At 44.9% G+C, this 23,614-nt stretch overlaps 1 protein-coding gene across 9 annotated transcripts; it reads left to right on the top strand.

The window, feature by feature from the left end:
- The first annotated feature begins 989 nt into the window (after positions 1-989).
- On the top strand, positions 990-23,312 carry LOC100272443 (Cytochrome c oxidase subunit 6b-1). 9 transcript variants are annotated; one of them, XM_008660005.4, is made up of 7 exons: positions 1,018-1,234; positions 7,099-7,161; positions 8,428-8,673; positions 8,765-8,847; positions 8,928-9,009; positions 20,198-20,330; positions 22,782-23,312. In XM_008660005.4, exons 1-7 carry the CDS (start codon positions 1,199-1,201, stop codon positions 22,784-22,786), a joined length of 648 nt encoding a protein of 215 aa, XP_008658227.1. In that variant the 5' UTR covers positions 1,018-1,198; the 3' UTR covers positions 22,787-23,312. The 9 variants fall into 9 exon arrangements, with proteins under 9 accessions (XP_008658229.1, XP_035818034.1, XP_020399120.1 ...); XM_020543530.3 differs by lacking the exon at positions 22,782-23,312 and adding an exon at positions 21,426-22,363; XM_008660007.4 differs by lacking the exon at positions 20,198-20,330 and having other exon boundaries at positions 990-1,234.
- Positions 23,313-23,614: the final 302 nt, after the last annotated feature.

Raw genomic sequence — 23,614 nt, 5'->3', positions numbered from 1 at the left:
GGATCCTCTCCTTACGCCTATAAAAGGAAGGACCAGGGCCCTCTTAGAGAGGGTTGGCCGCGCGGGGACGAGGACGAGACACGCGCTCGCTTGAAGCCGCTCGCTCCCTCTCCCGCGTGGACGCTTGTAACCCCCTACTGCAAGCGCACCCGACCTGGGCGCGGGACGAACACGAAGGCCGCGAGATTCCCACCTCTCTCACGCCGGTCTCCGGCCGCCTCGCTTTCCCCCCTTCGCGCTCGGCCTCGCGCTCGACCTATCTGGGCTGGGGCACGCGGCGACATTCACTCGTCGGCCTAGGGACCCCCGGTCTCGAAACGCCGACAAAGATAATTTCAAAAATGTTTTTGATATGATTCGATTTCTAAAGCATTTTGAGAGGGTGGTACAAGAAAAAAGAGATAAAGAATTGAACTCACTGTTTGAGTCAAAGAAAAAGTTGCCTAGAATTAAGATCATGACACCTATATTGCTGCAAGCGAGCAAAATGTATACACCCGTTATATTTGAAGCTTTCCAAGCTGAATATGAACCATCTACAGCAGCATGTGCCAAAAGCATTGAATGGAGAAAATGAATATCTTGTGGCAATTGGAGATGAGAACTTGGAATTTGAGAATGAGTATAAAGTTATTTGTAATCCTTTGGAACAAACAATTTTATGTGGTTGTGGTCAATTTAGAAGGATCAGAATATTATGTGGTCATGCATCGAAAGTTCTTGATTTGATAAATATCAAAACAGTGCCAACAAAATATGTGTTAAAACGATGGACACAAGAAGCGCGTCATGGAACTGTACACGATAACCAAGGAAGAAGGATAATCGAAAATTAAATGTTTGACACTATGCGGCACTACAAATATCTCTTACACAAATTTCTCGGCTTAGCACAACAAATAGCAAGGTAACCAGAATGAAATGCTGGAATGAAATAATTTGATCCTAGTTTGTTGGCTTTGATTATCTATGCACTTTGGTTTCTTCCGTTTCAACATCAAAGCAGAGAAATGCTGCCAATCTGTTGCCAGCCGTTGGATTGCTTCAACGGTGGAGAGCAGCTGACTGCGTGCTCCTGCCTTCGGTGGGCGACGGCAGGCGATCCCAGTCCAGCACCCCCCCTCCCTCCCTATCTCTCTGATCTCTCCCTCGCTCTCGCAGCCGCCACTGTAGAAGCTTCGAGGCTGCTGCTGCGCCCATGGCCGCGGAAGCCAAGACGCCGTCCCTCGCTGAGGTACGCAGCACTTCGACTCCTCTAGCCCATCATCTCGTTTGGTGCCCACACCTCCCGATCTGGACTTCGCGACTCCGTGGTGACGGATCTAGCGAGCGCTTTCAGATTTGCGTTTCTCCGATGGCCTTGTGCGGGATTGGTTTTGCTCGGCGCCAGGTTTTTGGATCTGCTAGTAAGGATCGTCTATTTGTCGCTGTTGATTCCCAAATGGCGACTGGTGTATTTGTTTGGCCAACAATTTGGTGGGATTTTGGGATATGCGTAGATGTTAAAGGTTTTTGGTGGAGGAAGAACATCAAGTTACCTGCTGCTAGTTTCAATTTTTCTTAGTAGTCGTGTTACCTGTTAATTAGGCCCTTTGTGGAATGCTGATAGATCCATAGTTTGTGTTAGGTATATGCTGTAGTTGGTGGTGGTGCCTACTGCCTAGTCTCTCATGCAATGTAAGTTTGGTGCCTAAACGTGTAGAAGCTTTTGACCATATTATTTTAGGATGAAAGCCATCAAGGCTGATGGCCTATCAGGATTTCTGGTAATCTAGAAAGGACATTTTTTCCGACAAGGGGAAATTTATTTCATCAGAAATGAAACATAGTTCTGGCCTCTACAAAGTTTATATTTGGGCTGATCAAAACCTAATAAAGGATAGAAAACACACAAAAGGCCAACAATAGAAAAAGCAGTAATTGACTAAACTTCTAATCTATTGCTAAACCGCCATCCATTCCAAGTAAAGATGTCCATCGTAATTATCTCTAGCTGCAGTGAAGCATCCTTTAGCAGCAATTGGTCCTTCTTCTGCAGTAGGCTCCAAAACAGAATCCAATAAGTGCTCTTGTAAATTACCTGCATTGGTGACATAACAATTGCATTGTTAAAAATAACATCATTTTGACTAGTCCATATTGCCCACACTATGACTGTAGCTCCTACCATAAATTGGAGCCTTGAAACAAGATACTATCTCAACAATTTGTCAAATAAATCTAGCAAAGTAACATTGGAAGAACAAATGATCTATAGTTTCATTGCAATTACAAAAACGACATTTCATACTCCTCTTCTATCTACGTTTTGCTAGATTGTCTTTTGTAAGAACTACACCCTTATACACATACCACAAAAAATATTATTTTTAGTGGGATTTTGATTTTCCAACAATGTTTAAGGACAGGAATAACATTGTGGTTCAATAGGCAACCATACATAGACTTTACTTAAAAATGCCCCCTTTTGTAGGTGACTAGACAAACATGTCCTGGTCTTCATTGAGCTGAATCTCAGCCAGTCTAGATTGCAATTCCCACCATCCCTGTTGATTTATCCCATATAGACCTCTGCAACAGTAGCATGCTTTCTGTAGGCAATATTATATAGATTGGGATATTTATCCTTTAGGGTGTTTGACCCTAACCAAATATCCTCCGAAAAAACTAACTTGTTCCCCATTTTGCACCCGAAACATGCCAGTCTAAACAAGTCGTCCTTAACTCCCATCAATCCCGTCCAGAAGTGGGAATCACCCGGATGTTTAGTCACTTTAGTAATTGTTTTCCGAGTTAAATACTTTTTCCCAGTAGTTGTTGCCATAATCCATCAATATTTACTAGATTAAGAAGCCATTTGCTCAACAGACATTTGTTCTGTATTCCCAAATCCTTTATACCCAACCCTCCCTGGTCCATTGGCCTACACAGGATATTCCACTTAGCAAGCCTGTACCGTTTCTTATCTTGATTATTTTGCCAAAAAACCTGGATCTATAATAATCTAGTTTTTAGCACCTCTTTAGGAATCTCAAAAAAAGATAACATGTACATGGAAAGAATGCTAAGCACCGAGTTTACGAGAATCAACTTGCCACCATAGGATATATATTTAGTCTTCCAACAACTTGGCTTCTTATCAAGCCTATCTTCTATTACTTTCCAGTCACTATTTGCCAATCGTTTATGATGCATAGGGATTCCCAAATGTCTGAATGGGCAATGACCCAAACCACATCCAAATAAGTGAGTATAAACTTGTCCATACTGTTTTGCTTCTCCATAGCAGAAAACTTCACTTTTATAGAAAGGACATGGTAATGCATAAATGCTCTAGAAGAGCTGGTGGTTATGTGACAGCAACACTATGTATTTTGCTATGAGTCCTGCAGTATCAAAATATTTAAGGGCTATTCTTGTGATTAGATATTTTGGGACATATTGCTTAGTATTACTGTATTAGATATGTTCATTGTAAGGAAAGGGTAGTGCTACTATGTGAATGTCTTTCCTTTTAGTATTTTACTGTCACACTTGGGACATATTGCTTAGTATTACTGTATTAGATATGTTCATTGTAAGGAAAGGGTAGTGCTACTATGTGAATGTCTTTCCTTTTAGTATTTTACTGTCACACCCGGCTTTAAGGAACAAAGCCAGGTGCATCTCATACATGCGCCAAGAAGACAACATATATAATAACAGAGTGTATAGAGATAAATGTCAATAACATCAGAGTATTTATTACATAGCGGAAGACTTATTACAAAATAAAAGATAAATATAAAACGAACTAAGGATCGTCGGCGCCAATGTCAACTGAGAAACGCCACCTAGATCAGATCATACTCCTCGCCTTGTGGCTCCTCCTGAACCACCTGTTCTTCTCCTGTGGGGGGGTGTGAGACAGCAAGGGTGAGCTCACACATGATCATAGCTCAACAAGTTGTGGGGAACCAGTGGGCATAAACTCACAAAGGTGTGAGTTCATGTGATGTGTAAGGCTAATCAATGATAGGGGTTAAAGCTGAGCATTGCTTTTAAGTAGTTGGTCAAACTTTTATTAGCAGTTACTAAATGTAAGTAAATACCAAACCTTAAATAAAGTAATTGAACAAATTAATAATAAACCCATGCAATGCAAATGACAAAATTGAATTTAAGTTCCATAATTTAAACATCAGAGAGTCCTGAGCTGCTCATGACCGTGAGCTCGGCTAGTATACCAGTTTTACACTCTGCAGAGGTTGTACCCTTTACCCACAAGTCATGTTACCCATCTGCCAAGGGGTCGCGACTCCCATACACCTCTACCTAGGAAGCGCGGCAGGGCAACACTACGAGGCCTTTACAAAGTTCCACTAGCTTCCGAAAACCCGCTACAGTTTATGGGAAGAGCACTTGCAAGAATCCCCCGTCTGACCGCCATCGCAGCAAAATCAACCCGAGAACCTCCTTGCATGCAACTCCCCTACTGCCCTTGCCCCTTTCGGGTAAGGTAGTCTTCCACTAGCTTTCCTAATTAGTCAGCCAAGGGCGTCCCATTAAACCCTTGTGGTGGCACGTGGTTCTCAAGTTAAGCTCTATGTTCCAATTAACATTAATGATCTTAACATGAACATAAAGAGAATAACAAGAATAATTGGAACATAGATATAATAAATGATTATCCCAAAACCATGTAAAGCAATAGCACACTACCCAAGTGATTCAGGGGTAAACAAGGTAATGAGATAAACAATCTAGGATGACCTATCGGGTCCCATCAAAATTAACCTATGCATGAGTAAGTGATATTAAAGAACATTATTGGGTAAAAAGTGGTCAAGGGCACAACTTGCCTTCAATGAGCTCCTGCTCAGCTACTTCAACCTGCTGCTCACCAGGATCCTCAGCAACGGGCTCTTCTACTCGCCACAATACAAACAAGCACAATGCATATAGAGAAATTAACATTACACCAAACATATAAGCAAAATACACAGTAATAATCTACACATTAAAATAAAATTCTAGGAACAGGAATCATAATTTTTGGAGTTATAGATTTTAAGTTATGGATTTTCAAAGGTTTTATGTGTTTAAAATAGATTAAGTGAGGAATTAAATTTCTTACTGTTTTCATGACAAAACAGAGGCTCTAAGTGATAGAGAATTAAATTACAAAAATTTAGAAAGTGGAATGGAGTAATTTAGAGCAAGTATGAATTTTCTATGAATTTATTAAGTTCTAGTAGTTATTTTCATATTAAAAATCCATTTCCTAATTCATTTATTCAAATTAAACGATCTCTGGACTGGGCCTCAATATCAGATAACAGCAGGGGGCTCGGGACAAGAAACCCGAGACACAGCGCATAGTGACTATGGACGGCGGGTTGATTTTAATGAAACCGAGGGGCTATTTTGCAGTTTTGGCTCGGCGAAGGGGTATCGGGATTTACTGGCCGTCCGATCAGAGATCAAGCGCTCAGATTAGTTCGAGCTGGTTATGTACACTAATGCGCCAGCAACCGTTGGATTCCAGATCCTCGGTCCACGACTCCTAGCGCGAAGGGGTATTCCACGTTTTAATCCTATCTGCCCGCGCCCGATCCGACGGTCGCGGAAGCTTCTTCTTCTACCCAGCCTGAGCCACCCAACCTGCCTCTGCGCACGACGGCGGGGTCACCGGAGCCCACAAATCCGGCCAACCCGAGCGCCAGACTCAAATTCGTTCGGCCCCCGCGAGATTGACGACTCCCTGAACTCAATTCCCAAACAAATTTCGGCCGACATCGAGTGCAAGACTCGGTCCACGGTGATATGCGATTCATGGCGACCGGCGGTGCTCCAGCGAGAAATCTTGGAATCACCCGCCATGGTTTCTTCGCGGTGCGACATTGACTACCTTCTACCGATCTTCAGGGAGGGTTCGATGCATACCTCGATGTTCCGGTCAAAGTAGAGGCTCGATTCCCTCGGCGGCGCGCCGTTCGTAGCCCGCGGCTGGCAATTTCCTTAATCCCGCGCTCAAATCCGAGTGGGTAATTGTGGTGGCGACGTGAAGTGGTGGAGAGGGAGACGGGGATTAATCCACGGTGGCTCGGTCTTTATGGTTGCGAGCAGGGGCGCCAGGTAGGTCGTGGAGTCCGATTCCCGCGGGCGACCTCCGCCATGGGCGGCGAGTCTATTGAAGCCGCGATGACAATTTCGCGCGCGCCAGTGAGATAGACGCCCGGGCCCTACGCGCCAGTGAGCCAAGGCGTTAGGGGGAGACCGTCCAAGCGCGCGGCAACGTCGCGGTGTTCGTTGGCGCAGGCTTCGGTGGAGGGGATGAAGACGGAGTCGCGCGCGTCTCAGCCGCTCCGTTCGGGGATGAAGACAGTGACGCCCACCTCCCTGATGTGTGGGGGCCGCGGTCCAGTGAGGAGATGAGAACGAGCGCGAGGAGAGACTGCCCCAGGGGCCCCCGTGTCAGCGCACGCCCGCGCGCGAGGTATGGGCCGCGCGGGAGGAAATACTATCTGGGCCGAAAACAGGGTTAGTCGGCCCATGCAGCGACTTGTTTTTCTTTTTTTTCTTTTCTTTCTCCTTTGCTTTTCTCATTCTTTTCCTGATTTAAATCTCTATTTGAATTCAAATGTTTGTTGCGAATTTGTACCCAGATTAAAGGTGTAAATTAAGAGTACTCACTTGAAGAGTTATATTTATTTTTATCCAGTTTTCTTTACAAGGTGATCTTTTTTTTTCTTGTTCTTCGATGTTATCTCAAATTTCTAAATTGTAAATGAGGTCTTAAATCCCAATTTGGACATTATTATATTTCTATTGATATAATTTCTTATTTTTATCAAATGCACATACAAATAAAAGCCAACATGATGCACTTAGGTTATTTAGGTGTCTTTTGTTAATTATTTATTTGTTTAAATAACGTGTTCACATGAATGATAGATAGAGATGACACACTCATGTATACAAAGAGATGTACTTTTCTCCTTTTCGATTTTCTTAAAAAGTGGGTATTACATTTACAAAGGACATGATCTTGTTACCTGATTATTTTCAAAATGTCTAGTTTATAGAAAATTTCTAATTATTTATTTTGATTCCTAGGATTTTTCTAGTCAAGTATTGAACATTCTTCTAGAATGCTACAAGGATTATGGGTGGTATTCGGTACTCGCCTCGTTTGCAACTATCTGTTAACTTCAACTTTTACTATTCAAACTTTGTCTGTTAATGATTTTCAAATACATAGTTATTTAAAGCTGCAACAAGTTGTACTAGAATCACCATGAAGAATTATACTTGTAACAATTTGCATGAGCATAAGAAACCCAGTCAAAGTTTGAATAGTGGAGTCAAAATTGTAGTTTCTTTGTAATGGATAGGATGGTTCTCAATAGTTGCTTTAGACAATATTAGTTTGAACCTATGGATGGTCTGGAGTGAGTCTCAAAATTGATCTTCAGTAACTGTTAGGAGAATCAAAAATGATGTAGATGGTTTAAGTATAGAGTCGGTGGTTTTGCATGTGAATTGGAGTTTGTATGAAGATAGATTCCTGTATGTGTTTTTTTGGTAGTATATTCAAAGGCTCAGCTTTTTGGTAGAAAACACAGTTTTTTTTAACATTTGACATCACCTGTCAGGTCTCTTAAGTTTTGTATCAGTGTTTTAGAAAGCACTAGGGTAGGTTCTGATTGGCTAGATTAGGTGGCGACCCAAAGATGGCCATTTTTTATAAGTTTTCTGTACAAGAATGTTTTCATGCATATTCACCATTTTCTTTTTGTGATCAGCATGGAACATTGTTTATTGGTTCTTATTTTCATTTGTTGCTGTCCAATGTTTACTAGATCATAGCATCCGGATGTGCTCATATAAACAACATTTGTGTGAAACTTTTGAGTGCACATGTAAAATTGGCCTCCTATGTTGAAGCTGGTTGTGTCGTTTTATATTTTAATCTGTTGGGGCTGGTTATATGGGTTCATGTACTTCTTGCTTGGTAATTGCTACACTGCAATAGTTGTATATGAGTTGGGACAATTTGGTCAATATTAAATTGTTATATGGGTTCATGTACTTCTTGCTTGGTAATTGCTACACTGCAATAGTTGTATATGAGTTGGGACAATTTGGTCAATATTAAATTGGACTTAGCTGTTTAATACAGGTGAAGGTTATTGAATGAGGCTTCTACTTGTGTCAATAGGTTCATATCTCAAAGTCGCATATGCATACTGGCTTGCTTACTTTCATTTTAGATCTTAGATGCAAGAAATGATCTCCTTTGATGTGAGTTGCTTATTTTAAACTTCACTAGTTGTATGTGACGAATGATGCACTAGATCTTCTGCAAGCTCATTCCTCTTTGATTCATGCTTTTATTTCAACTTATCCATAAGTAATGTTACTGAACTCATGCTTCATTTGTAGGAATATTCACTTCCACCACAGGAAGTTCCAGTGGAAAAGGCAGCTGAGGAGAAGCCCTCTAGTGGTACTGAGACTGAATCTGCTCCTTCAACCAATGATGAGACTCCTTCATCTGTAGAAGATAAGAATGAAACGTCTGAAGTACAAGATGCTGCTGAAAAGTCAGACGCAGAAGAAACTAACACTGCTGCAGAGGAAGCAAGTGAGACTGCCGAGGAGGAAGAGGCTGAGAAACCTGAGATCAAGGTTTGTTGTTGCCAAAAATTAAACCGATGATGATATCACTTGGCAGTTTCATGTTAATGGATGCTAAATGCTTTCAAATTTCGATATACAGATTGAAACAGCTCCAGCAGATTTTCGTTTCCCAACAACAAATCAAACGAGGCATTGTTTCACACGCTATGTTGAATACCACAGGTAGGGTTTTTCATTGTGATGTTTCATAAAGTCGAGATAAATAAGGATAATCGTTTCAATAAGTGCGGTTGTTTAATCAGGTGTGTGGCTGCAAAAGGTGAGGATGCACCTGAGTGTGATAAGTTTGCCAAGTACTATCGATCCCTGTGCCCAGGTGAATGGGTATGTATTTATTGCTTTCACCACTATGGTTTACATACTGCCCTTGTTGCTTGTTGTGGTGTTGAGATTAGAAAAAAATATTTTGAGGCATGTGGATTATGCATTTTGAGTTGATAAGCATTCACTTTACAGTAGCACTGTTCTTCAAAAAGAATAACAATATTTTAGCTGTCTAGTGCTACTGTACCTTACCTAGATAAAATACTTGAACTTTAGGATATGCTTGGATTTTATAGAGTTCTAAATGGTTGGATATGTTGTTCCACCTCGTCCCTGTCTAGCAGTTATGGAAACTCCTGAATGTTTGTGTCATGTACTGGTATTAAGTTATATGCACCAACCAGTTCAACCCAAAAGCTTAAGCTGATAGGAGTGGTGGAGTAGTGGACAATTCACTTATATTATATTCCAACACTCCCCCTCACGTCGAGCCTCATTTTGGGTCTCTGACGTGGAATATAGGAGCGAGCAACAATTATTTTATTTAATTGTGCTAACCAGGATTCGAACTCGAGACCTCTGGCTCTGATACCATATTAAGTTGCATGCACCAACCAATTCAATCCAAAAGCTTAAGCTTATAGGAGGGGTGGATAATTCACTTATATTATATTCCAACAACGGGCGCTCGTACGCCAGGCAGCGTCGCGCCCGTGACAGGCGCCACGCCTAGGAGTGCGATCTGGGAGGGCGCGCAGATCCACAGGAGCATATGGAAAGTAGTGGCTAGAAAGGAAAATAGGGAAATGGAAAGTAGAAGGAAGGAAATGAGAGATTGATTAGTGATTGATTAGTGTTACCATGTTTAAGCTTGCCTAAAATACAGCAGGCCGATGCCTTTATATACGGCACATGGAGACAGGAATAAAGGCAGCCAAGAAGTTATCTCTTCTCCACCTCTCTCTCTACCAAGCCTATGGCTGTGGGGGATAACCACACCGGAGAAGACGACGAACCGCGGCTACGACCTTCGTAGCCGAGGGCCCCCTGCTCTAGACGTCCATCGTTGCCGAGGGCCCCCTGCTCTAGACGCCCAGGCCCTTGACAACCTGGTATCACGAGTCAGGCGATCTTCGTCTTCTCAATCCCACACCTCCGATCAGTTCCTCGACGTTATCCAACCACCACCCAGCCCTCCACCCTCACCGCCGTCGACCTCCTCCATTATGAGCACCAAAACCATCGACGATCTGGCTGCGGTGATCGAGAAGCTCACGGGCACGATCTCTGTCCTCCAAAATGACGTTGAGTCGTTGAAGAAGGACAAGGCGCCGTTCTCCTCGCCATCCGGCAGCGGCGGCCACGACGGCCAGCACCACATCGATCGACCGCCGAGGTTCCAAAAGATTGACTTCCCGCGTTTTGACGACAAGTCGGACCCCATGCTCTTCGTCAACCGCTGCGAGTCCTACTTTCATCAGCAGCGGATCATGGAGGAGGAGAAGGTTTGGATGGCTTCTTACCACCTCGAGGGCGTGGCCCAGTCGTGGTACCTCCAGCTATAGACGGACGAGGGGACTCCGCGCTGGCACCGCTTCAAGGACATCCTCCAGTTGCGCTTCGGGCCTCCTCTACACTCGGCGCCGCTGTTCGAACTCGCTGAGTGCAGGTGGACGGGCACCGTGGAGGAGTACCAGAACCGCTTCCAGGAGCTACTACCGCGCGCCGGACCACTGGAGGAACGCCAACGCGTGCAACTCTTCACGGGCGGGCTGCTGCCACCGCTCAGCCATGTGGTGCGCATCCACAACCCCCAGTCGCTCGCGGCGGCTATGAGCCTCGCGCGGCAAGTGGAGCTGATGGAACTCGACAGGGCCTCAGTGCCAGCTCAGACCAGGCCAGCCGCGCGCGGCGTCCTGCCTCCTCCGCCGCGACCGGCGCCTATGGCGGTTCCGGCGCCCCACGTTCCTTTGACGCTCCCTGCGCCACCGGCGGGCGCGGCTCCAGGCCGTGGCGAGGGCAGAAGGCTCAGCACTGAGATGGCCGAACGCCATCGCCTCGGATTATGTTTCAATTGCAATGACAAGTATTCCAGGGGTCACAATAGGTTCTGCAAGCGCATCTTCTTCGTCGAAGGCGTCGAGATCATGGACGAAGACGACACCGACCACCCCGACGGCCCCGATGCTGAGGCGCCGTGCTTCTCGTTGCAGGCTGTCTCGGGCTGCCCCGTGGCCGACACCATGCAGGTGGCCGTCATGCTAGGGGCCACCCCGTTCGTCGCCCTCCACGACTCGGGCAGCACACACAATTTCATATTCGAGGCAGCGGCGCGGTGTTCCGGCCTTCCCCAGCAACAGCGCCCGCGCCTATCGGCCATGGTGGCCAACGGCGAACGCATCACTTGCGTGGGCGTCATCCGCAACGCACCCCTCACCGTCGGCAGCGACGCATTCCCGGCCGATCTCTTCGTCATGCCGTTGGTCGGGTACGACGTCGTCCTCGACACTCGCTGGCTGGGCGGGCTAGGGCCCATCGTGTGGGATCTCGCGTGCCGGCGCATGTCGTTCCAACACCAGGACCGTACGGTCTGCTGGACCGGCGTGCCCACATCCTCGGCTTCGGTGCTGGGCGCCACCACCGCGGCTGAGCCTCTTCTCGCGACTCTTCTGGACACCTTCGTGACCGTCTTCGAGAGCCGGTCGGTCTGCTCTCGTTGCGCGCCCATGACCACCGCATCATCCTCAAGCAGGGCGCGCAACCGGTGGCGGTCCGGCCCTACCGGTACCCGGCGGCGGTCCGGCCCTACCGGTACCCGGCGGCGTACAAAGACGAGCTGGAACGCCAGTGCGCCGCCATGATCGAGCAGGGGATCGTCCGTCGCAGCGATTCACCGTTCTCGTCGCCGGTCCTCGTGAAGAAGCCCGATGGGTCGTGGCGGTTCTGCGTCGACTACTGCGCGCTAAACGCGGTCACCATCAAGGACGCCTTCCCGATCCCGGTGGTCGACGAGCTGCTGAACGAGCTTCATGGTGCCCGGTTCTTCTCCAAGCTGGACCTGCGTTCCGGGTACCATCAGGTGCGCATGAGGCTGGAGGACGTGCACAAAACGGCATTTCGTACACACGACGGCCTGTACGAGTTCCTGGTGATGGCGTTCAGGCTTTGCAACGCACCGGCGACATTCCAGGCGCTCATGAACGATGTACTCCGTCTCTTCCTCCGCCGGTTTGTCCTTGTTTTCTTTGATGATATCTTGATATATAGCAAGAATTGGGAGGAGCACCTGCACCACCTCAGGATGGTCCTCGAGGAACTGCAACGCCACCAGCTCTTCGTCAAGTGCTCCAAATGCGCCTTCGGAGCCCCGTCCGTCGCCTACCTCGGTCATGTGATCTCGGCGGCGGGCGTGGCCATGGACCCGGCAAAGGTGCAAGCCATCTTCGACTGGCCGGTGCCGCGCTCGGCTCGGGCGGTGCGCGGGTTTCTTGGCCTGACAGGCTACTACCGCAAATTTGTGCCTAACTACGGCACGGTCGCCGCACCGCTCACGACCCTCCTTAAGAAAGACGCCTTCGCTTGGGATGACAAAGCAGCGGCGGCTTTCGGCGCCCTCAAGGTCGCCGTCACCTCGGCACCGGTCCTCACCATGCCTGACTTCACAAAGACCTTCGTGGTTGAGTGTGATGCGTCGTCACACGGGTTTGGCGCCGTCCTCACCCAAGAGGGACACCTGGTGGCATTCTTCAGCCGCCCCATTGCTCCTCGTCACCGGGCGTTGGCAGCCTACGAGCGCGAGCTCATCGGCTTAGTACAGGCGGTCCGGCACTGGCGGCCGTATCTCTGGGGGCGGTGCTTCGTCGTCAAGACGGACCACTATAGCCTCAAATACCTCCTCGACCAGCGCCTCTCCACGATCCCGCAACACCACTGGGTCGGGAAGTTGTTGGGCTTTGCTTTCACTGTGGAGTACAGGTCGGGCGCCACAAACGTCGTTGCGGATGCTCTTTCCCGCCGCGACACGGAGGAGTTCGACGATTTCCGCGCCTGATTCCCAGCCTTCCAGCTCGAGGACGAGCTGGTCTTCGACGAGGGGAGAGATGTTATGTACGGGCGCTCGTACGCCAGGCAGCGCCACGCCCAGGAGCGCGATCTGGGAGGACGTGCAGATCCGCAGGAGCATATGGAAAGTAGTGGCTAGAAAGGAAAATAGGGAAATGGAAAGTAGAAGGAAGGAAAGGAGGGATTGATTAGTGATTGAGGAAAGTAGAAGGAAGGAAAGGAGGGATTGATTAGTGATTGATTAGTGTTACCATGTTTAAGCTTGCCTAAAATACAGCAGGCCGATGCCTTTATATACGGCACAGGGAGACAGGAATAAAGACAGGGAGACACGAACTCTTTACCAATGAGGTAAAATATAGATGCCGGGTCCGCATAGATCCAAGCCGCCGGGTACCTGTCGAGGAGGGAAGGGGAAGGAGGAGGGCAAGGAACTACTGGAGAAGAATTCGAGGTGAGGCTGTCGGGTGGGTGGGGGCTCGGCGATGCGCTCTGCACCGCCGTGGGGTTTGGAAGTGGAGGGGGTCGTGGAAGTGGAGGGGGTCACTTCCTCTGCTCTAGTCAAAATATTTGATGCGATGGTCGGGGCCGCCGATGAGCAGACCGATGGGTCCGTCTATCGCCAACAAGCACCTAATATTTAGCTTTGAAAATATGTACTCCTATGCCGGCAAAATCTGAAAAAAATTAAGTCTATGCTTAAAATACATTATGATAAATCAAATCAGATTAAATACGTAGTACATGCGAGAGAGGTGCATCTTGTTTTAAAAATGAGGCGGCCAAATGAATGAATAGAACTGGGGGTTTGGTTTGCACAACGCAAGCAAGGGGAAGAGGAAGCAGCAGGAGAAGGATGGGAAATCGAAAAAGAAGGAATTCAAGTTATACCTGCTCCGTTGTTTTTGTTCTCGGGACTTAGTTATTCTCTGCTGACTAATCAGTTATTCATCAGTTATTCTGTTCTCCCTACTCAGTTATTTTTGTTCTCGCTACTCTGTGATTCCTACAGGATCTCAGTTATTTCTGCTGTGCATACTCAGTTATTCTGTTGTGACAACTCAGTTATTGTGTTCTACGTACCTCAGTTATTCCTATCTGGCTCTCAGTTATTTCTGTTCTGAGCTCTAAGTTGCTCTAAGTTATTTCTGTTCTGGCCTTACGGGGATAGGAACCAACGGGACTCGAGTCAGAACTGCAGCGCGGGCGGGGTGCGTACGCACAAGAACAGAAAGCAGGCTGTTTTGGGTCAAAAAAATCTTGCTTTGGGCTGTGTTTTTATATGGAGTTAAATATATTATGAATACATATAGATAAGCATTAGATGGGGAAAACACAAAGAGCAGTGAGAGAAATGAAACTTTCTGAATGGCCAACAAATTCCCTTACAGGCGAAATGGTCTTCCTCACATCCCAAACCTCATAAGAGTGATAAATTTATTACAGACAGCTAAACATTGCTGTTACGCAGGGCATGAATCATATACCCTCTTGCCTCAGAATCTTCTAATCTGATGAATACCCGACGCAATTCTAAATCAGCCTTCAATATATCGATAGCATCCCAAAGTTGCTGTTTTGAAAAACCACATTTCTTAAGTTTTTCGGTACAATGGTTCATACTTATAGGGCCCGTCAATTTCTTGAACAGCTGCTCTTTGGTCCAACAACCTAGACAAATGGTGATCAACACTCTCTGAACAGCAAGATCTTTTAGAGCGATGTTGGATGGCACTGTCATCCTTTTCATCCAAACACATGAAAGTTTTTTTCTTACCATTACTTCTAGGAGAAATAGAAGGCAAACGAAGGGTTGGCTCCTGATAAAAATTGGGGACAAAGTCAGCAACGACATAGTCGAACACATCAAGCATCATCTCCTTATTTGCCACAATTCGTTCAGAACATTCCTGCATAAACAAAAAACATGGTCAGTTGGGAAGGGCCCTAGGATTAAAATAAGTTTCGGATTATGATATGGATTGAACTGCTTACCCAATTGTTTTTGACTATCATCTCAAATTCGGCAATATATTGTTTTAGTTTATTGGCATCAATATCCTTGGAACCTTCCAACAAAGACAGAACAACACGCTGCACCTCATCATCAGTAGGATCCCATGAAGAGCGATCTTTTGCCAACGTCTTATTAGTTACAAGGCACGCAAGGATTTGGTAATCCATAGAATCATCAAATGTGGATGGCTCCATCAATCTATTGTAAGCATGAAAAGCAACTCAAATTCTCCAGAAGTTTTTGAAAATGTGCATATAATTTCTTATATAAATTAAAGCATAACTAAACCATGCAGAGAAGGCTGAGCTTGCACGCAATTCTGAGTTGGTACGTCCACTGGGTTCAGAAGCTGAGAACGACCTCAAATCCTTTTTTAGAAACCCCAAGTGTGTTATTTTGATAAAAGGATAAGTATGACCTGTGACCTGCTACTACAGATTCTAGCCACAAAATATTGCAACTATCTATGCATGGACTGGCACAATGAACTTTCTCATATACTTTGTGGCTTTGCTAGCATAACAATGGTTCTCATCAATTTCATACAACATGATCCATCCCTGGACCATGTCATGACATGTGACAAAATCATGATGAATTTTGACCTTGCATCTGGTCCAAAGAAATAGACCTTCCATCAGGTTTAATATTAAGACCAAATCACAAGCCATTTGTTACAGACCAAACAAACAATCCAAACAGTGAATTACATACATTCAATTTTTAAGGTCAGCTTCAATTGCAGAACCTAAATACTAGTAACCACCTGTATGTGGATCAGCAGAAAAAATGCTAACAAAGTCAAGGTCTGACTAGACTAGCAAAAAAACACAGGAACAATCAGCAAGCTCAAAGCTTGTAGGGGATAAGGTTGGCTTACCAACAGGCGGGCACTCAGGAGTTCAGGCTCCCATATTACAACTTGTGGTCAACAGATGCGAAGGAAGAGGAGGAGGAACGACGCACCAATTTTACTAATTTGAATTTGAACGCCTCGGGACCGGTTCTTACGCTTCTCCGGTAAGCCGTTGCCAGTCATAAGATGTTACTTACAATTAATACATCGTTGCCCCTCTGATGGAGTATCGGGAAGCCAATCATAAGATTCCCTATTGTAAATTCAAATATTTCAGTCTCCAACGAAATATATTAACACCGTCAAAAATGACGTCGGCGCCAGCAATGTAGGACATTGTTACGGTGGCGGCGCGGTCTTATTCATCTTCTTAAAACTCCATGGCATTCTGTTTTTATTGTAGACATGAGTTGCCAGCTGTTGTCGCTCTCAACCCGATTTCATAGCCCACCCCTTGTTCATTTCCAACATCGGGACGTGTCCAACTCCCGCCATCGCCATAACCCGTGAAACATCGTAAACTCGCAATTAGTTGGGAATCAAGCAAAATGTGCACTTTCCATGCAGAATCACGCTCACATAGGCACCCCTTGTCACGTCCTGCCTCTGCACGTGATCATAAAAGATGATCATAAAAGATATTTTTTTCTCGACTAACGCTAAGAATGGCTATCACTAGACTAGTCTAAAACATGATCATAAAAGATATTTTTCGGATTATGTTTGGAAAAATCACTCTAAACGATAGTCGAGGGTTGCAAACAATGGACATGCGCACGACCTTGGGCTAGTTTAGTGATAGACATTCTTAGTGTTACTCCAGGCAGATAATCTGGATTCCTGACTATGACTGGAAAAATCACTCTAAACTATAGTCGAGGGCTACAAACAGTGGACAAGACTAGTCGGCTAATTAATTTTTTCGACTAACGCTAAGTATGGCTATCACTAGACTAGTCTAAAACATGATCATAAAGGATATTTTTTGGATTATGACTGGAAAAATCACTGTAAATGATAGTCGAGGGTTGCAAACAATGACATGCGTACGACCTTGGGACAACCAACTCGTGTGGTGTCGTGTGGCTAAAGGATCATGTCGTGGTCATCCCTAACGGACTCGGGTCCTCTGAATTTGTAGAGCAGGTTACTAATCTTTTGAATGTAGAACCCTATTAATTGTTCTATCCACTCTTCCGCACGAGTTGGCCACCGTTTCATAAGCCAGATTCTGTGGTTTGGTTTGTAGGGAAAAAAGCATGGTGAAATTGCTAAACAACATAAATAATTCTTCACACCAGTGGGTGTGAAGAATTATTGCCACAGTATAACCACAGAGCAGCTAATGGGCAGTCACTGCTTAAGAGAAGATTACAAAAAGGCGAGAGTGGATAGGGTGGTGAAACCTAGTTCACTCTTTCCATCTAGTTGCGAGTTTACGATGTTTCACGGGTTATGGCGACAACGGGAGCTGGACACATCCCGATGTTGGAAATGAACCATGTCGCCTATCCCAACCTTTTTCCTGTCCCAAGGTCGTGCGCATGTCCATTGTTTGCAACCCTCGATTATCATTTAGAGTGATTTTTCCAGTTATAATCCAAAAACTATCCTTTGTAGCCCTGTTTGTCGAGAAAATTAATTAGCCGACTAGTCTTGTCCACTGTTTGTAGCCCTCGACTATAGTTTAGAGTGATTTTTTCAGTCATAGTCAGGAATTCAGATTATCTTTTTGGCTAGTTTAGTGATAGACATTCCTAGTGTTACTCGATAAGACTAATTTTTTACTCAACGTACTCCAACTAGTGTTACCTCTGGAGAGCACTTCGTTGCTTCCTATGGGTGTATGCTGTTGAGTAAAAAAAATAGTCTTCTCGAGAAACTCTAAGAATGACGATCACTAAACTAGTCTAAAAGGTAGTGTGATACAAGTCTTAAGAAGTGACTGCCCATTAGCTACTCTGTGGTTATACTATGGCAATAATTCTTCACACCCACTGGTGTGAAGAATTATTTATGTTGTTTAGCAATTTCACTATGCTTTTTTCCTACGAACCAAACCACACAATCTGGCTTATGAAACGGTGACCAACTCGTGCAGAAGAGTGGATAGAACAATTAATAGGGTTCTACATTCAAAAGATTAGTAACCTGCTCTACAAATTCAGAGGACCCGAGTCTGTTAGGGATGACCACGACATGGTCCTTTAGCCACACGACACCACACGAGTTGGTTGTCCCAAGGTCGTGCACATGTCCATTGTTTGCAACCCTCGACTATCATTTACAGTGATTTTTCCAGTCATAATCCAAAAAATATCTTTTATGATCATGTTTTAGACTAGTCTAGTGATAGTCATTCTTAGCGTTAGTCGAAAAAATTAATTAGCCGACCAGTCTTGTCCACTGTTTGTAGCCCTCGACTATAGTTTAGAGTGATTTTCCAGTCATAGTCAGGAATCCAGATTATCTGCCTGGAGTAACACTAAGAATGTCTATCACTAAACTAGCCCAAGGTCGTGCGCATGTCCATTGTTTGCAACCCTCGACTATCGTTTAGAGTGATTTTTTCAGACATAATCCGAAAAATATCTTTTATGATCATGTTTTGGACTAGTCTAGTGATAGCCATTCTTAGCGTTAGTCGAGAAAAAAATATCTTTTATGATCAACCTTAATGATCACGTGCAGAGGCAAGACGTGACAAGGGGTGCCTATGTGAGCGTGATTCTGCATGGAAAGTGCACATTTTGCTTGATTCCCAACTAACGAGTTTACGATGTTTCACGGGTTATGGCGATGGCGGGAGCTGGACACGTCCCGATGTTGGAAACGAGTCATGGTGCCTGTCCCAACGTGTTTCCATAAGGAAACTGTCCGTGACGCGCGCAGCACGTGCAGAGGCAGGACGTGACAAGTGGTGGGCTATGAAATCAGGTTGAGAGCGACAACAGCTGGCAACTCATGTCTGCAATAAAAACAGAATGCCATGGAGTTTTAAGAAGATGAATAAGACCGCGCCGCCACCGTAACAATGTCCTGCATTGCTGGCGCCGACGTCATTTTTGACGGTGTTAATATATTTCGTTGGAGACTGAAATATTTGAATTTACAATAGGGAATCTTATGATTGGCTTCCCGAGACTCCATCAGAGGGGCAACGGTGTATTAATTGTAAGTAACATCTTATGACTGGCAACGGCTTACCGGAGAAGCGTAAGGACCGGTCCCGATGCGTTCAAATTCAAATTAGTAAAATTGGTGCGTCGTTCCTCCTCTTCCTTCGCATCTGCTGACCACGAGTTGTAATATTGGAGCCTGAACTCCTGAGTGCCCGCCTGTTGGTAAGCCAACCTTATCCCCTGCAAGCTTTGAGCTTGCTGACTGTTCCTGTGTTTTTTTGCTAGTCTAGTCAGACATTGACTTTGTTAGCATTTTTTTCTGCTGATCCACATACAGGTGGTTACTAGTATTTAGGTTCTGCAATTGAAGCTGACCTTAAAAATTGAATGTATGTAATTCACTGTTTGGATTGTTTGTTTGGTCTGTAACAAATGGCTTGTGATTTAGTCTTAATATTAAACCTGATGGAAGGTCTGTTTCTTTGGACCTGATGTAAGGTCAAAATTCATCATGATTTTGTCACATGTCATGACATGGTCCTGGGATGGGTCATGCTGTATGAAATTGATGAGAACCATTGTTATGCTAGCAAAGCCACAAAGTATATGAGAAAGTTCATTGTGCCAGTCCATGCATAGATAGTTGCAATATTTTGTGGCTAGAATCTGTAGTAGCAGGTCACAGGTCATACTTATCCTTTTATCAAAATAACACACTTGGGGTTTCTAAAAAAGAATTTGAGGTCGTTCTCAGCTTCTGAACCCAGTGGACGTACCAACTCAGAATCGCGTGCAAGCTCAGCCTTCTCTGCAAGGTTTAGTTATGCTTTAATTTATATAAGAAATTATATGCACATTTTCAAAAACTTCTGGAGAATTTGAGTTGCTTTTCAGAGCCATCCACATTTGATGATTTTATGGATTACCAAATCCTTGCGTGCCTTGTAACTAATAAGACGTTGGCAAAAGATCGCTCTTCATGGGATCCTACTGATGATGAGGTGCAGCGTGTTGTTCTGTCTTTGTTGGAAGGTTCCATCGATATTGATGCCAATAAACTAAAACAACGGATTGCCGAATTTGAGATGATTGTCAAAAACCATTGGGTAAGCAGTTCAATCCATATCATAATCCGAAACTTATTTTAATCCTGGGGCCCTTCCCAACTGACCATGTTTTTTGTTTATGCAGGAATGTTCTGAACGAATTGTGGCAAATAAGGACATGATGCTTGATGTGTTCGACTATGTCGTTGTTGACTTTGTCCCCAATTCTTATCAGGAGCCAACCCTTCGTTTGCCTTCTATTTCTCCTGGAAGTAATGGTAAGAAAAGAACTTTCATGTGTTTGGATGAAAAGGATGACAGTGCCATCCAACATCGCTCTAAAAAATCTTGCTGTTCAGAGAGTGTTGATCACCATTTGTCTAGGTTGTTGGACCAAAGAGTAGTTGTTCAAGAAATTTTGACGGGCCCTATAAGTATAAATCATTGTACTGAAAAACTTAAGAAATGTGGTTTTTCAAAACAGCAACTTTGGGATGCTAACGATATATTGAAGGCTGATTTAGAATTGCGTCAGGTATTTCATCAGATTAGAAGATTCTGAGGCAAGAGGGTATATGATCCATGCCCTGCGTAAGAGCAATGTTTAGCTGTCTGTTATAAATTTATCACTCTTATGAGGTTTGGGATGTGAGGAAGACCATTTCGCCTGTAAGGGAATTTGTTGGCCATTCAGAAAGTTTCATTTCTCTCACTGCTCTTAGTGTTTTCCCCATCTAATGCTTATCTATATGTATTCATAATATATTTAACTCCATATAAAAACACAGCCCAAAGCAAGATTTTTTGGCCCAAAACGGCCTGCTTTCTGTTCCTGTGCGTACGCACCCCGCCCGCGCCGCAGTCCCGACTCGAGTCCTGTTGGTTCATATCCCCGTAAGGCTAGAACAGAAATAACTTAGAGCTCGGAACAGAAATAACTGAGAGCCAGATAGGAATAACTGAGGTACGTAGAACACAATAACTGAGTTGTCACAACAGAATAACTGAGTATGCACAACAGAAATAACTGAGATCCTGTAGGAATCACAGAGTAGCGAGAACAAAAATAACTGAGTAGGGAGAACAGAATAACTGATGAATAACTGATTAGTCAGCAGAGAATAACTGAGTTCCGAGAACAAAAACAACGGAGCAGGTAGAACTTGAATTCCTTCTTTTTCGATTTCCCATCCTTCTCCTGCTGCTTCCTCTTCCCCTTGCTTGTGTTGTGCAAACCAAACCTCCAATTCTATTCATTCATTTGGCTGCCTCATTTTTAAAACAAGATGCACCTCTCTCGCATGTACTACATATTTACTCTGATTTGATTTATCATAATGTATTTTAAGCATAGACTTAATTTTTTTTTTCAGATTTTGCCGGCATAGGAGTACATCTTTTCAAAGCTAATTATTAGGTGCTTGTTGGCGATAGACGGACCCATCGGTCTGCTCATCGGCGGCCCCGACCATCGCATCAAATATTTTGACTAGAGCAGAGGAAGTGACCACGGCGCAGGTGCTGGATTTGTCTTCCGGTTCCGAGGGCGAGGTGTCGGCGCACTCGCCTGATCCCAATCGCCCCTCTCAGAAGCCGGGTGTAGATCCCAATCGCCGGGTTGGCGACAATGGTTCTAGCGCCGTGGACAGCCTCTTCGAGGAAGCGGGCGCGGCGAGGCCACCGCGTCACCCCAACAACGCGCTGAACAAAGGGAAGGAGTCTCGGGTCGTCGATGTCGATGTGGAGAGCAGTTATCTCTTCTCCACCTCTCTCTCTACCAACTAAGCCTATGGCTGTGGGGGATAACCACGCCGGAGAAGACGACGAACCGCGGCTACAACCTTCGTAGCTGAGGACCCCCTGCTCTAGACGCCCAGGCCCTTGACAGTTTGATTTTTGCCAATGCGTGCTTGTGGGTTAGGTGGGCATGGATTTCTTAGCTTTGAGGACCGAGCCAAATTGGCCTGCCTTTACTAGCAAGGTTTTGGTTTTCCCATTGTCAAGGCTAGGCATAATCTTAGGAGTTCATAATAAACCTGATACTGTAGTGCTTTGGCTATTAAATTTTAATAACCATGATTATAGTGACGTAGAAAATTGTTTAATATTGGTCTTGGTTCATAACTTGTACCCAGTAGTAAGTTGATTTTTTTTTCAGTTAAAGGTTAACCACCTGAACATAACTAGTTAACCGAGATTCAGGTATTTAATATGTTTGCCTACTGAATGGAAACCGATATGGTTGCTTTTTTTTCCTGGACTGTCTATTCAATAGCTTCATATAATTGTTCAAATCTGCATATAAAGTAAATTTAAGGATGCTGGGCAGTATTAGGATTTGAATTTGTTCCAGTTGTGAATAACACGGGTTAGTTAACGTGGAGCTTCAGTCCAATATCTGCACTTATTGGCTTTATTGAAGTGAATTGGCAGTTCACAGTACTACAACATTAGCATAATAGATTCACAGGATAACGCTCCATTCCGTATGGCCGTATTTTGCCCATGTGCATACTGTAAACATCTAATGGTGTAAACATATTTTGTAAATAGCTGACCTTACACACATTAATTATGCATAATTGAACGAGAGTTTCGTGCCTGTAACTCTACTGCCTGACTTCACCCAGAACACTAACTGAGCTGTTCCCAAATAATGGTCAGCCCCTCAGCTTGTCCTGTTACCGTCTTGGCATCTTAAGCTCGACTGAGCTGTGTTCAATGTGCAGGTTGAACGCTGGAACGAGCAGCGTGAAAATGGCACCTTCCCTGGACCTCTGTAATCCTACAATGCAAAAAGAATTAGGAACTCACGATGTTGTGCCGGCCTTCTCCTTGGTAACTGGCGCCAAGTTAGCAGGGAGAGAGACAAATCATCCTCTTTGGAGCTCTCTACAAAATAAGAGATTCTTTTTGACTTGAAGAATGCCTTGTTGCTCTTCCTAACGGTCTTGTTCTGCGCTGCTGAGATAACAGCGTCACAGTTACATTTTTGTCCGTATATACAGTTTTAAAAAATGATTCATGATTCCCCCATCTTTGCACCGTAACAACCCAGCTTGACTGGGCTTACGGTGCAAATCCGATGCACTGAGATCATCTTCTTCATAATAGTCGGTGCCTCCGGGCGATAGACATGCATAATAATAGGTGCCTGTATGGTAAGGCTTGTTGGGGTTTCTTCAGCTTTACAAAGCTGTTTTTCAGCTTCATCTAATAAACAGGTCTGGATAAAATGGCTTCTTGAAAGTTGTTTTTCAGCTATCTCTAGTATCCTCCTCCATGAGTAAACCGACAGGGAACCGTGTGTGGTTGCTTGGGGATTCTCAACAGCTGTAGGATAGATATGTGTCGCGAACTCGAAATAGGCTGTAGGGCCGATCTTGTATCCTCACTACCCAGCCGCCGAAGTGGATTAAGGAGTGCGATCAGTGTGGCATGAGTTGCACGACGGTGCGACGCTATCAGATATTTGTGAGCAGTGATGTCTGAGTTACGGACTGTACAAGGGACAAACGAGTGTGGCTGTCCACGAATTTGCAGGTAGATTAGAGAGATAAGG

Source organism: Zea mays, chromosome 9 (assembly GCF_902167145.1).
Source record: "Zea mays cultivar B73 chromosome 9, Zm-B73-REFERENCE-NAM-5.0, whole genome shotgun sequence".
Lineage (NCBI taxonomy): Eukaryota > Viridiplantae > Streptophyta > Magnoliopsida > Poales > Poaceae > Zea > Zea mays.
This window is presented reverse-complemented; position numbering and strand designations above follow the sequence as displayed.

What these genes read in the sequence shown, in the direction of transcription:
- LOC100272443 (XM_020543530.3), top strand. Translation starts at nt 1,199, where the DNA reads ATGGCCGCGGAAGCCAAGACGCCGTCCCTCGCTGAG. An exon ending in AGACGCCGTCCCTCGCTGAG is followed by an intron (nt 1,235 to 7,098) that starts GTACGCAGCACT and finishes TTTGATTCCTAG; the next exon opens with GATTTTTCTAGTCAAGTATT. An exon ending in TATTTCTCCTGGAAGTAATG is followed by an intron (nt 20,331 to 21,425) that starts GTAAGAAAAGAA and finishes TTTTTTTTTCAG; the next exon opens with ATTTTGCCGGCATAGGAGTA.